General features: G+C 54.6%; 1 protein-coding gene and 1 pseudogene across 5 annotated transcripts; one reads left to right on the forward strand and one right to left on the reverse strand.

Annotated features, from left to right (window-relative positions):
* Positions 1-35: 35 nt before the first annotated feature.
* On the reverse strand, positions 36-13403 carry LOC137215254 (uncharacterized). Of its 5 annotated transcripts, none has more exons than XM_067720251.1 (12): positions 13245-13403; positions 11987-12051; positions 11488-11520; positions 10835-10909; positions 10299-10335; positions 9322-9371; positions 8503-8961; positions 4275-4304; positions 2548-2622; positions 2389-2431; positions 2190-2230; positions 36-409 (listed from the first exon to the last, which is right to left on the reverse strand). In XM_067720251.1, the coding sequence occupies exons 2-12, from the start codon at positions 12045-12047 to the stop codon at positions 387-389; spliced, it is 927 nt and encodes a 308-aa protein (XP_067576352.1). In that variant the 5' UTR covers positions 12048-12051; positions 13245-13403; the 3' UTR covers positions 36-386. The 5 variants fall into 5 exon arrangements, with proteins under 5 accessions (XP_067576352.1, XP_067576351.1, XP_067576353.1 ...); XM_067720250.1 differs by lacking the exon at positions 13245-13403 and adding an exon at positions 12472-12723; XM_067720252.1 differs by lacking the exon at positions 13245-13403 and adding an exon at positions 12449-12723.
* Positions 12660-13502, forward strand: LOC137215519 (uncharacterized; annotated as a pseudogene).
* The last annotated feature ends 1398 nt before the right edge of the window (positions 13503-14900 follow it).

Genomic DNA, 14900 nt, shown 5'->3' on the forward strand with positions numbered 1-14900 from the left:
AGTTTGGCCCCCACAGATGAGAGCACACAGACAGAACAGGGGAAAACCAAATGCGCGTTTATTAAGCTCAAGACACAGACGCTGAGGGTGCGGGGAGCAGGGAGGTGCCGGGGAGCAGCACACAGGGATTGTGGGGGGCTGAGGGTGGGCTCCCGGGACCCCAGGAGCTGCAGGCCTGAGTCCCTGGGTCTGGGATGCAGACGGGCTCTTTGGGGGGTCGTAATTGCCAAGGCCTGGGGAGGTGCAGCGGCTCCAGCCTTGGAGTAGGTGGGACGGCTCATTCAGGGGAGCGCTCCCTGGGCAAGGCTGGGGTCCCCACCGCCTCCACCTGGTCCTCAGGCTCCCGCAATCAGGCAGGGACAGTAGTGGAGGTGCCCAGGGCTGGTCTACACGCCGCCACCTCCAGGGGCTGGGGTGAGAGGGAGTGAGAGAGAGAGAGAGCCATGGAGCTCCAGTGGGCAGCAAGAGGGGTGCAGGCAGCCCCCCACCACACACTGCCAGGCCCCCTTCATGGAAGTCAGATCTCCAGACTGTCACCCTAGAGCTAGCCCTGGGAAGTTGTCTTGCCTCCCTGCATCCTAATATCTGGTCCATAGAGGGACACCTTTGGGGCTTTTGTCCTGTCCCACAGGACACTGTCATGAGAGGAACACATCTGTGATGAGGCCGAAGACCCCTGGCCCAGCCTGGGCTTTTCTGTGGTGTCCCCCCACCAGAAAAGGAGTCTCCAACCCTCTCCCATGCTCCCAGCGTCCTCCTATACCCCCATTCCTTTCCAGCACACCACCTCTGGGACATTTGGGTACAACAGGGATTCCTATGTCTCCCACCCACTTGGGCCCATCATTCAAGTGGAATGGGTGAGAATTCTGTACATATTCTTAGACTGTGGCCAGGTACCCAGGCCAACCGTACCCCCCCATCATCCACAAAGTGACCCATTAATGTTCTTAAATCTCATTAAATAAACATGAAACTAAACACATGAAATTCCACATCAAATCCTCCAAATATGGAGTACCCCAAGGCCCATTTTTTTAGTTCTAAAAACTTTATAAGAGGCAGAGTTTCCCATCTCTGATTTTTTAAAAGTCCCTGGAAAGGACACAGTTCCACTAAAAACAGGTCGAGATATTTTTACATAATTAAAATTAACACCCCCAAGGAGTCACAATCTTTCATCTACATGCTTATCCCCCTTCCTACATCCTACATCTATCCACCTGCACTCACTCTCCCCCTCCTCCTCACTCCACCCCCTCCCCCCTCCACCCCCCCTTCACCCCACCCCCTCCCACATTCCACCCTCCTCCTCCATTCTCCACCCCTTCTAGGGACTCCTTCCCCCTCTTCCTCTATCCCCTCCTGCACCCTTCACCTCCTCTTACACCCCCATTCTCTTCACTCTTTATCCTATACTTTCCATCTTTCCATCCTCACACTCATATTCTCTCCTCTATTGTCTCTTTTCCAATATCAATTTTTTTTTTTTTTTTTTTTTGCTGTACGCGGGCCTCTCAGTGTCGCGGCCTCTCCCGTTGTGGAGCACAGGCTCCTGACGCGCAGGCTCAGAGGCCATGGCTCACGGGCGCAGCCGCTCTGCAGCATGTTGGGATCCTCCCGGACCGGGGCACGAACCCGGGTCCCCTGCACAGGCAGGCGGACTCTCAACCACTGCGCCACCAGGGAAGCTCTCCAATATCAATTTTTAAAACCTGTATTCTATATGTCTCTCTTTTTGTTTTTTGATACAATTATTCACAAGCCTTCCTTCCTTCCTTCCTTCCTCCCTTTTTCTCAGTCATTTCATCCTAGATCTTCCCAACTGAACACTAAAGTCTGGAAAACATTCTATCTTCCTGCCTTCTCTAGTGCTCAACTCTGCCTTCATTCTGACTGCCAATATCCTTTTCCCATGTGGACCCCTCTCTCCACAGGCTGTGGCTTTCTCATCTGGGGAATTAGTTCATCCTTGCTTTTATGAGATTAGGTACTTGTTTCTGGGCTGTTTCAAGGACCCTTGAGGACATTTCACATCCCGCTAACTTCATGTTTTAACGTTTGATCGGCAGGGTCTCAGCTCCATCGTTGGTGGCCCCATTCTTAGGGCCATCCAGTGCAGTTTCCCCTCTGACTCCCCTCCCTGCTCCCACCCATCTTCCCAGAACCACACCCTTTCACACCCTCACCTGAGGAGGGAAGCTCCGACTTACAGGATTTGCATGTTGGGCTGTGGAAGCAAAGATGAGAGAGAAAAGCATAAACAGGCTCAGTTGCGCAGGCTTTCTGGGAAGCACCTGGCAGGCCCCGGGGGCCCTTTTGTTTGGCAGCCCCCCTGCGCCCCAGGCCGCTCCCACCCCTCCCCGTCTCTCCCCACTGCTGCCGGACCTCTCAGACCTGGAGTCCGCCTTCCTGCACTTCATCTTCTTGCCTGTTAGGACAGAGACAGAACAGAACAAGGAGACAGGACATAAGGGTCTGGACAAAAGCCAGCAGGGGAACTGCAGGTGCCCAGGGCTTTGGAGCCCAAGAAGGGGTCACACTTACTGATGATGATGAGGATGCCCAGCAGGAACAATATGGTGGCCAGAGTCATGCCCACGGTCTGGACAGTGTCATAGTCTGGGGAAGATATGGGAGGACATCAAAGTGGGGGCAGCACCTCAGCTCCCCCGGAGCCTTGGCCTGGGTTCAAGGCTGCAGGCTCCTCCAGTAGGTCAACGTGAGCATCAAGTGCATGGCCTTGGGCGTTGGGCGCTCCCCTTAACCTCTCCTCTTTACCCTTCTCTTACCCTTCTCTGGATTGTTTGGCCATAGATATAGATAAAGATATGAACTTCCTCTATTGCATATATATATATATATATATATATATATATATGTATATTTTTCATCAAACAGCCTTCTCTGTGGTCTCTCTGTCACCCATCCCCCTACTCAACCCTCCAGCCATAGGGATCCTGTTAACACCTGAGTCTGCTCAGGGTCTTCCTGAGTTCAGAGCACAGCACTCCACCCCCTCCAACTTCCACTGCATTACGAGGAAAAGCCAAAGTCCTCCCCACAGCCCATGAGGCCCTGTACCATCTAGTTCCTATCCCTTCTCAGAGCTCATCCCACTCCACTCTCCTCCTCAATCCCCTACTCCAGGCACACCAGTCTCCCTGCAGTTCCTGAAGCCTATCAGGCTTGGTCCTACCTCAGGGCTTTTGCACTTGCTGGGCCCTCTGCCTGAAAGCTCCTCCCCCAAATAGCCCTCCCTTACCAACTTCTGGGCTTTATTCAAATGTCAGTGACACATTCTCTGACTGTCTCATTTAGAATTTTCCATGCTCTCCTCAACATTTCCTAATCTCATTCTTTCTTTTATTTTCCTTCATAAGAATTATTCTTGTCTAGTATGCTGTAGTAAACATTTATAAAAATATTAATTTATAAAGCAACCACTCCGTACCAGCAGCAGCCCAGGCCCCTGCCCTCAGGGAGTTGTCGTTCATATTGTGATAAACAAAAGAAAACCAAAAACCTCAGTCATGTGACCATGGCTAGATGTGGGTGTGGCCCCTCTTGCTGGGGAGTCAGGAGGGCTTCTCCTAGTAGACAGTCATTATTTGATCTGAGGCCTGAAGAAGAAAAAGGAGCTGTGTGGAGAGCTAGAGGAAGAGTATTCTGGCAGAGGGAACAGTAAGTGCAAAGGCCCTGAGGCAGGAAAGAACTTGGCGTATGGAGAAGCGGTATGAGTGAGCAATGGGAGAGGGCAGGAGGGTATTTAGAGGGAGAACTGGGGTCAGTTCTGCTAGACCTGGAGTCATTTTTTGAGCTTCAGTGCTGTGGGGAAGATTTAATGATATCATCCGAGTAACTCTTTCCCACAGTCCTTATAGGTAGGAACCATTACTATTCTTTATTTACAGAAGGGCCCAGAGAGGCAAAGTTTCTTGCTCAAGGCCACACAGCTAGTGAGTGGATAATCCAGGATTCAAATCCCGACAGCCTGGTGTCAGAGTTGTTTGCTTCTCTGATGATCCCAGTGCACCAGCCCAGAGTGCTGCTGAAGCCTAAAGAGGGTCCACAGAGGGTACCCCCTCCCCAAGTCTGACTCGGCCCTCCATGAGCCCAGCTGATGTGAATTATATCCACATGGTCACATGGCCAGTGGGCCAGCACGTAGCGTGTAGCCATAGCTGAAGCCACTTCAGCAGTGACCCATGGGGATCTAGAGCCACCCCTCCATCCAGCCCCAGGGTACCCTCAGCACAGCATCTGCCACTCACCGTAGTAAAATGGGTCAGGTTCCTGAGGAACTGTGGCAAGGAGGCAGAGAAAGAAAGAGAGGGGAAAAAAACTTCAACAATGAGCTTCTTAACATTTTTGAGGATCCTGATGGGGCCACTGGTCCAGTGGTTTCTGTGTAGAAATCAGATAATGAGACGTCTTGCTCTGGATGATGGCCTCATGGCCATCATGGCCTCATGGCCAGACACAGAGCTTAAAGAGAGGAGCATAGGCTGGATTCCAGCCCCCACTCATTCCATTGGTCGATACCTTCCCTTGTACAGTGTACAACCTACCTAACCATACATGGCGGTCCTGGTCCTAGCCCCCCGTGGAGGTCTAACGCAAGCATGGACTCATTTCCTGAAATACACATATATACTCCCGTTTGCATACGATGCTGAGACTCCAATCCCACTGCTGGGTGGACTGCTGAGTGTATCAGCTTCCCCTGAACACTCCCTGAAACTTCTCAGCCATCTGAGAGCCCCAAAAGGCAGGCACTGTGGCTACGGCTCTCATCCACTTGCTCCTGACACCAAACCCAGCAGAGCAGAGATGTCCAAAATTTTATATTATATTATATCATGCTATATTATATATATATATATCCTATATTACTTATTTCTCAGACATCAATTTAAAGATTCAAAATTGACTTTGTAATAACTTTCCCAGTGTGTGTGTATATGCACGCATATGTGTGTAGCTGTACCACATAAAACATACTCATCCATTGGAAGACTCACTCTGATTTCAAAAACGTTAACATGTGGATAAAACGTGTGTGTGTCTGTGTGTCTGTGGATTTACTTTTCCCCAACTCCCACCTCCCTGTCTCAAACTATATTCCCCTTCAGGAGAGCTCAGAACATCCTTCCCATTCAAGAAACCCACCCTGATGCTTCCCTAATTCCTCTGACAGCTTTTAGTACACTCTGCCTTGATTAGAGCACGATTCTGCAAAACAAGCACCACTAGGGGAGTGGGGGTGGGGGTGGGGTATCAGGAGTGCCAGGGAGATGCCAGATGTTGTCATTAATGTTCTTCCCCTATCCAGGCTCAGGAAGGTTGGCTACCTTGAGGTTGGGAAGGGGGACATATGACTAATTCAGGCCAATGAACTCTGCAGCATTTAAGTGCCCGCGCAAGAGCTCTCTTTTGCCTTTGGCCTGGTGATACGAATGCTCAAGATCGTGGCTTCTCCAGTTTTCTTTGGTGAGTAGACACCCCCCAGTTGACCTGTGGTGGCCATGTAGTCTAAATGAGAAATCTACCTTCATTGTGAGAAGCCACTGAGATTTTTTGTTACCACAGTATACTCTCGTTTAAACTGACTCATGCAGGTGGCACCCAGGCAAGACCCTGATTAGCACTGACTCACAGTGTGTAAGTTCACCCTTCTCAGTTCCCTGTCCAATCTTCAAAGAGCAAGTCTTAAATAGGAGCTGATGTGACGCTACACTTTCCAACCCTTGTTAATCTCCCAAGATGAAACAGGCCTTGGGTTCAGGGCCTTCAGCAGGCAACAATATCTAAATAGACTGTTATGACGTTATTTGCTTTTCTCCTTTATTTATTTATCTAGGCAGCATTTGATGGCACTGAGTCCATGCCAGGCTCTCTTCTAAGCACTTTACAGATATTAACACAGTTATCTTCACAGCAGCTCTCTGATATAGGCGCTATCTTCATCCTCATTCCACAAAAGAGGAACACTGAGGCTCAGAAAAGTGAAGTCACCTGTTTAAGATCATTTTAATACTTGCCTTCAGTGTAAGACCAAAAAAAAAAAAAATTCCTGATTTTCCATTTGTGGTGGCAGTATAAAATAAAGCTAACAAAGTTTTTTAAAAGTTAATTCTTTGAAGGAAAAATGTTAAATAAATATCAGTGTGGGGAACATTTGGACAGGGCAGAAATCATGAAGGTGGTACTCATAAGCGTCAAGATGGGGAAACATTTTAGAGCCATCTGTGCTCTGTCTTAGCTCCCTCACCAGATGGAGAGTAAATTTATTGGATTCATCTCTACTGTTAATCCTGGCATTTATAAAGTTTTTCAAAGAAGTTTTCTAGAATGAATGAATGGATGGATGAATGAATGAATGAGCTCCTACTAGGCTGCAGGGAGACTGCATCAGAGGTGGAGCAGTTGAATTATCCTGCTTTTGTCTCCTGTGCTTCCACACATCCTGCCTCCCCAAACCATCACAGAAGCCCAGAGGGTGAGCGCCTGCCCCAGAGTCCTCTTTGGTTCCTCCCTGGGTGCTCCTTGCTCCATGCAGAAGTTCCTCTTCTGGTCTCTGCTGCCCCAGCAATCTGGGTCCTCAGGACGAGATTGAGCTAAGGGTGGAGCCAGGAGGCAGGAGAAGGAATGTGCACCACTCCTGGCCAGTTGCCAAGGAGACATCAGGAAGGAGGTGGTTACTATGGCAACTGGGGCATCTTGAGAGGTGAAGAGAGTTGATGGGTCTGGGTACCCCAGGCTGGATAGGGTCCTGTGTGGGACTTGGGGGTTGGGTTTCTAACTCTGGGGCCAAACTTGACTGCCTCTGCTCCCTTTGTACCTCCTGTTGTTGCCTCTGCAGGACTGGCTTCTGGCCAAGCGGAGGGTCCTTCTTAGGGATAGGGACCCAGGCCCAGCTGTGCTCCTGCATCTTCTTTCTGTCTCTCCCCAACACACCCTCCTGCTCTCTGATGGGGTGGGGGATGGGGGGATGCGGGAGCCATCCCCCGCCCCCAAACAATCCATTCATTCATTAATTAATTTCATTAAGTGGTTTGCAACAGGCAACATGCATTTCCTCCCCCGGGGTTTCCCAAGACCTGTGGTCCCCTCTCCTGCTGTGACTGGAGAAAGGGTGTGGGGAGGTGGAGGCATCTGTCCTCCCACCTCTGCCTGTCTGCTGCCATCGATCTTGCTAACCACCATCTCCGCGAAAGGAAGCACTAGGCTCCCGCCAGGCTTGCTGCCTCAGCCCTGCCCCCTCTCCCTAGGGTGGCTTCCAGCCTCTGCAGCCGCCCCCCCACCCCCACCCCCCCGCCCTGCTTCAAATTCTGCAGATATGGCTCAGTGCAGCAGCCCCCACCTCCCAGGAAAGCGGGCAGGGGAGGAGAGATCAGAGTGGAATTGGGGTTCCCTTCACTTGCCAGAGGTTCCTCAGCACCGCTGGCCTCTCCCCTGGCCCTGCTCTCAGCGCAAGAGACCCTCCCTTGCCCACCTCTCCCCCACCGTGGAAGCATCCTTCCCCTTGCCCATCTGCAGAAGCAGGCTCAAGAAAGGGGGCTGTTGGGGGGGTCAGTATTTCGGGGGTGCATAATTGGGCTAATGGTGTGAAATGTGAATATCTGTGTGGGCGATGGAGGTAGAGAGGGGCATCTGTGTGCGCACCCAAGTGCACCTTTCGGACCAGACAACACCCCGAATGTGGGCCGGGAAGGAGGGTCCTGACACCCATCCCTGCCCATGGGGGCTCACTGCAGTGGTACGGGCCCCACCCTGTGCCACCCCCCCTTCTCTTTTCCATTTCCCTCTCACACTGTGGGGCCATCTCTCTCTCTCTCCCCCTCTGTGTCTTTATGCCTCCCTCCATAGTTGCCTCAGTCCCTCCATCTCTCAGTCTGTATCTCTTTCAGGCTCTCTGTCAGTCTCTTTTTGTATTCCTTTCGGTCTCCCTCTCTCTTGCTCTCTGTCTCTCTCTGTCTCTCTCTCACTTCCTCCAGCTCCTATCTTTCCCTCTTTCTCCCTGCTTCCCACTGAACCTGCCTGTCAGAGATTTCAGGAAACACCCACCGTAGGTGCCAGCACTAGGAAAAAAAGAGGCATATGGACCCCCTCCCCTTACCCTCCTGAAATCTGCGAGAACCTCTGTGGCTGCAGATCCACCCGCTCCCACCTTCGAAGCCCATCTCTTCGAGTCCACTACCACCGCTGTGCTGGACCAGCCACCCGGTTGCTATAGCTACCGGTCCGAGCATCCTTTCTCCGGGGACTGCCGCTCTCCAACCACGGGTCCCGCACAGGAACGACACCACCGGGAGAAGGTGTCCAAGAGGCCTGGAGGGGTGCCAATGGGTGCACTGCAGGGGCCTCCGCCCATGGTAGGAAGGGACATCTCCTTCCCCATTCCCCTCCCCTTCCAGTACTGGAATCTCCCCAGATCCTCTCTCCTAAGCTCTAAGATCCCGGAGCCCCCCCTGCGCCCTCTCCCCAGGCGACGCTCACCCTTTGTGGTGACCTGGGTCGGGGTCGCCATGCCAAGCCGGAGCAGGGGTCGGCTGGATGCCGAGGCGGTGAAGGCGCGGCTGCAGCAGCTGGAACCGGGACGGACTGTTGTCGGGGGGAGATGGGGGGAGCCCTGGTGTGGAGGGGGCCGTAGCCAATGGGGGCCCGGAGAGCCCGCCCCCGTCCCGGCCACCCCCGCCCCCGCCCCCGCCCACTGCCGACGTCCCCGCCCTTTCCCCAAGGGTGGGGGCGCCCTCTGCCGGGGCCAAGGGGGCGCCCAGGCTTTCCGCGCGAAGGGACTGACAGATCCACACCGCTCTGTCAAGACAGAAAAGCACGTTTTATTGGAAATCTGAGCGGCAGACGGGAGTCTGTGGGGGCAGGGCTGGGAAAGAGGACAGTCCAGATGGAGGTGGGCGCGCGGAAGGTGGGTGGGAGGCGTCAGGTGCCAGGGGAATTCTGTGTGGGTGAAAAGGGTAAGAGGCAGGAGAGCCCTCCAAGCCCCCTATCCCAGCCCTTCGCCCCCTCCTCCTCCCCCCCTCCCCCCTCCAGCCTAGTCAGAGCTGCAGGACCTGGCTGGCTTCCATCGCACCAGGTGTCTCTACCGCCTGCGGGTGGACAGACCTAAGGGGGAACACATAGAGTTCGGATAGCAGGAGGGGCACCCCAGCTCCTCTGGAAGGTGGGAGCACAGCAGGGCAACTCCCCGACCTCGGGTTTCAGATCAAGCCCCCCGCTCCACGCGCCCACGGAGGACCAGGAAAGGGGTTCTTGGAACCAGCTTGCATCCCCAAACACCCGAAGTCTCCCCAAACTCACGGCGGATTGAGCTGCGGAAAGTTCCCTCCTCTTCATCCGGTTCCCCAGTCCTGAGAAAAGAGATGCAGAAGGAATTGGGGATGGAAAAGGAGAGAGGCAGCTACACCCGGGAAACCCCAGTGCAGCCCCCATTTCACAGACTTGTGTACTGAGACCCAGAGATGGGCGAGGAGCAGGTTCCGGGCCGCCAGAAAATCCAGTGCACCCAGGAGCAGTTTAAGTGTTTGGCAGGAGGCGCTCCAGGCCGGTAACAGAGAGTACCTCCCCGAGTGCTGGAGAAGGAACTCGAATTTGGAAAGGAGGTATAGCCAAAGCGACTTGAGGGCAGATTGCCTGGAGACGGCCTAGGTTAGAAACCTAGAGCCTTCATCTTGCAGTTGAGCGATTTGGGGCGTGTGACCACCTTCCTGTGCCTTGGTTTCCTCATCTGTAAAATGAGGTTAATAAAAGCACCTGCCTTATAGATATGGTGTGAGGGGTAAATAACACATCATGAAACAGCATCCTGCACGTGGGACACACCCAATAAATACTACCTTTATTTATAATAACATCTACAAGTATCTTAATACCGACAAGGTATTCATACATTGCCTGGGCTTTACATTTTTATTTAAGGATGAATCAGAGAGCTAGAAACAGGACTCCGAGCTAAACTGGGCCGCCAAGTGAGGTGATCTCATTTCGCCGCGGCTCTTTCTTTCACAGCACTTACGGCGCTTCGTGATTTTATATTTGTGGGTCTGTTGGAGCCCATCGCCACCGCCCCCACTGGGCCGGACGCTCAGCCAGGCAGGGAGGGCAGTTAATTCGTGGCTTGGTCCCAAGGCCTGGCTTGGGGCTGGACACGTAGTAGGTGCTTGATACATATTTGCCGAGGGGTCTCTCTGGCTCTGGATTGAGTGGACTTCCGGCCTCACCTCCAGTGCTCCTTCAGAGCGGGAGTAGATGAGTGAGAGCCCAGAGAGGCTTCTTACCTCTGCTGCTGGTTGAATTTGCACCGGCATCTTCTGCCTGTGGGTGGGGGCGTGGGGAGGAGTGCGCTGAGATTACGCTCTACGCGGCACAGCGAGCCAGAGCTCGCGCTCGCCAGGGCTGGAGCGGCGGGGGGGATAAGGGTGGGGCAGGGACAGGGGGGTGCTGGGCCTGCAATAGAGACGCGGCTGGCCCGAGGGAGGAGTAGAAGGGGCAGGGCGGAGCCTAGGGCAGGGAAAAGGGAGGGGCAGAAACAGGGGCGGGGCCGAGGGCGGGGCCGTAAACGGGGCGGGCCCGGGGGCGGTGATAGAAGCGGGGGCGGGGCCGAGGGCGGAGTAGAAGGGGCGGGGCCTAGAGCTGCGATAGGGGAGGGGCATAAACAGGGGCGGAGCCGAGGGCGTGAGGCCGGTGGGGGGCAGAAATAAGGGCGGGGGCCAAGGGCTCTGATAGGGGCGGGGTTGGAGGCGGAGCGGGGACTGGACGGGGTTGGGACAGACACCCGCAGATTCGCGACTGGAGTCTGGGTAGGGGTACTCACTCAAGATGATGAGTATGCCCAGGATGAAAAGGATCCCGGCGATAATGAGGCCTCCGATCCGCAGGGATTGGTAGTCTGTGGGCAGCAAGGAGGAGCGTGAATGCAGGGAGGGGAGGAGGAAGGATAGTAGAGGGGCAGAATGGGGAGGAAGGGGCAAGGAGGAAGGGTGGGGAAGAGGAAAGGAAATCAATGAGAGGAGTAGGGAGAGATGTGGGAGAAGGGGGATCAGGGAGAAGAGAGGATGTAAAGAAAAGGGAGGGGAGGAGGTGGGCAAGGCAAGGAGGAGGGAGGAGACAAGGGAGTAGGGAAGGATGATGGTGAGGATCAGGGAGAGGAGAAAGGCAGGTGGCAGCAGAGGATGAGCCATAAGATACTAAGAGGTAGAAGGAGAAAGATTCAGAGATACAGAGAGGGATGAAATAGAGACCAACAGAGAGACAGAGACAGAGGGAGATCAAGACAGAAAGAGTCGGAGAGCCAGATCAAGAGAAAGAGAGAGAATGAGAATGACAGAGACATAAACACTGAGAGTCTAGAGATAGATGGAGACAGAAACAGAGAGAGGTGGGGGGAGGGGAGGAATGAGGAGAGGACAGGCGAACCCAGCCCAGCACCCCCTAATTCCCAAAGAAAGGTGCCCCTCCCTCCCTCACCATAGGTGAATGGGTCGTGTTCCTGTGGCGCTTCTGGAAAGAGAGAAAGAAATCAGGGTCGGATGCTTCCTGGGATCCTGGACAAGGAGGGGCATAACGAGACCTTTTGGGGTTTTACGTTCCTGGGCCGAGAGTCTGGGGACTGCTGGACCCTGAGCAGGCTGCCTACCCTCTCTGGGTCTTAGCTGCCCCGCTGCACTGTCCTGGGTGGAGCAGCAGGCACCTAACTGCCTCAGCTCTCCGTCTCATTACAGGTTGTCTCTGATTCCGTCATTCACAGGCCTCCATCCCGCCCTCCACCTTTGCCTGACCTGGGGCATCCTCTCCCCTCCCCCAGATACCAGCCTGTGACTGAACCCCACGTGAGACCCCAATTTCCTGGTGCCTCAACTGACTCAGTTCAGATTGGAGTCTCCAACTTGTTTCTCTTGCAGGGTTTCCCCTACCCTTGCCACCCTTGGGGCTGAAGTGGGTAGTGGGCTGCCTTCCCCGGACTCACCTGCGTTGACCATGGCGAGGAGACCCACACAAAGAACCAAGATGTGGCTGAGAGATGCCATTGTCCTGGGGGACAACAAGGGTCAGGAAACCTGTACCCTCATTCCCCCACCTTTGGGGCCTGAACTCTCTTCAGGGGACTGTCTCTGTTAAGTCAGAGACAGTCCAGGGACTTAATTTCAAAAGCGTCCATCATCCAGGTTGGTCACCCTGAGAAACAGAGGCACCCTCCTGCTTCACTGGGACACAGCGTCACGAAAACAACCCACACCATGGGGGTCACAGAGCAGCAAGGACAGGGGTGAGACACACACACAGTCCACAGGGACCTCCCGCAGGCCAGGGCCGTCCCCACAGCAGGCCCCAGATTCCCCATGCCTACCCTGGATGCCTTGCCCCACCCAGGTGGAGAGACAGACACGCTGCCAGGGAAGAGGCAGCCAGGACATGCCCAAGGGCCCACCTGCCCACACACCACAGCCTCACCGCGTCCGTAATATCCCAGCTCTCCTGCCCTCAGCCGCTGGCCCACTCTCTGCCTGACCCTGGGTATAAATATCTCCCATTTCACCCTGGAGGAATTTGCCTCGCACAGGCCACCATGGCAACAGCCTTCCTCCCCCCCCTTGGGGGTCACGCACAACCCTGCCCGGGTGAGGCTGGGCTGCCACATTGCCATGGGCTGCCCCCGTGGGAAAGGCCACCCCTTCTCCTCTCCTGGAAGAGATGAGAACAGGGAAAACGTCCCCTTTGCCTGCCTCTGGGTGACATCTTTCATGAACGGACAACGCCAGGCGAGTGACCTGCAGCCCAAGCCAGTGGGGCTGAGAGATAGAAGACAGATGCCAGGGGCAGGAACGCACGCACACATGCACACACGCGCGCACACACACACAGTGGGGCTGGAATGGAGACGACGCCCACTCCCTAAACTTCTGGTTGGAGCAGGACATGGGGTGGAGACCCAGGCACACGTTACTCCTTATCTGGGCCTTCTGCACCCCCAAACAATGACGCAGCCCGACCTACACCCTACACACGTGAGTGTCCAAAACCCACACCCAGCCAGGGTGCACGTGCCACAGCAGGAGCAGGGAGGAGCTGCACCCACACTTCCACCCCTGGGAGAACCCCAACGTCCCAACCACACTCCCTTCCTCTTGGGTCTGGCCTGCCTGGGAAGCCACTCCTGTTCCCAAAATAGGCGGCCCAGCCAGGCCAGGGGTGAGGCCTGGAGGGGAGGGGCAGGGGACGCTCACCCCAGTCAGGCTGTCCCCTGCCGAAAGAAGGCCCCAAACGTCCGGCTGTGCCCTGGGGCCGAGCACTTTGGACCCCCTGGCCCAGAGCTGGCCGCGCTGCCCTCAGCCGTCTCCCCTCCCCGCCCCACCCCACCCCTACCCTCCCCAACCGGCAGCTGTAACTGGAGCCGGGCTGGAGGGGGGCCAGGGGGCGGCCCCCAGCCCAGACCGCCCTGGCCCGCTAGGTTAACTCTCTCAGCTCAGAGGGAGGAATCGTAGGCAGCCAGCCGTGGGGAAAGCTGGGGAGAAGAGGTGCCGGCAGGGAGGACTGTGTTACAGGCGCACAAACACACACACACACACTCACACGTGAGCCTCGGCCGCACCTCAGAGGGCTTCGGAGCTGGGAGGGCAGGGTGGGTGTCAATGATTTTCCACGCTGCTCCCTGGGAACTGGGCCCAGCCTGGGCTTAAGGTCACCTGGCCTGAGTGCCTAGGAGTCCACTGACCCCTGACCCCAGGGTCCTGCGGGGCCCTCGTCAGCGCCACAGGGCCGTTTGGAGGGCATTTCAGCGTGTATGTAGGTTGTCTTCTACTGACTGTGAGGTCCCCCAGGGGTACACACCACACACACACACACACAGAAACCCAAAGACCTGGATAAACAGGCACAAAACAAGACAAATACATGCATGTCCATACATACAAATCCAGAATGACACACCCATAGAGAAGCCCAAAGACACTCACCAGCACTCCTCACACCAGTCACAAAACACCAAGACAAACACACTTGTATACACACAAAACACACACGTGTTCATTGAGATGGATGCCCGTATAGAGGCACAAAGACACAACCACGCAACTGTGCACTCTTACAAATGGTCACAGAGATACACACTCCGGCGAGGACAATACTGACAAATGTCTGTACAGAAACACACCAACACATGCACACTAAACATAAATACATTCAAAGGCACCGCCACAGCCAGCACTCCTACACAATCTCAGGCATGTGAAGGCACAAAAACTGTGTACATTTGTACACAGACACACACACACATTTATGTGGGCTCATGGAGAAGCAGAACACTGTCAAGGACACAGGCATACAACCAACCACGCTGTGGTTTCATAACCATAAAAACAGACACACACACACACACACACACACACACACACACACACACATCCTCATGCACCGGCAAACAGGCACACAGCTGGTCATACAGTCGCAGACATACAGGCCTACGCTCTGTGTTCACACCCTTGGAGACACCACCAAATGTACGCTGATGTGTTTAGCCCAGAACCTCCCCGTCCCTGAGCTCATGTGACCCCTAAAACCCCCTGGAGGACAACACACCTGGCGTCCTCATGGGCAGACCAGGTTACCAGGCACTGGTGACAGAGAAAAGGGGGATCAGCTCTGGGCTCTGCCATTCCTAGTTGTGAGAGCTCGAGCAGCCCAAGAGACCTCTCTGTGCCTTGGTTTCCCATCCTACAAAATGGAGAAATCACTAAGGTAATATGTATCACCCTGGGCCAGGCTCAGAGGTCTCTGAACCTGACGTTGTCGTTTTTAAAAATATATATTTACTTATTTATTACTATTTATTTGGTTGCGCTGGGTCTTAGTTGCAGCTCAAGAGCTCCTTAGTTGCGGCACGT

This window comes from Pseudorca crassidens, chromosome 20 (assembly GCF_039906515.1).
Source record: "Pseudorca crassidens isolate mPseCra1 chromosome 20, mPseCra1.hap1, whole genome shotgun sequence".
In the NCBI taxonomy this organism is placed as follows: Eukaryota; Metazoa; Chordata; class Mammalia; order Artiodactyla; family Delphinidae; genus Pseudorca; species Pseudorca crassidens.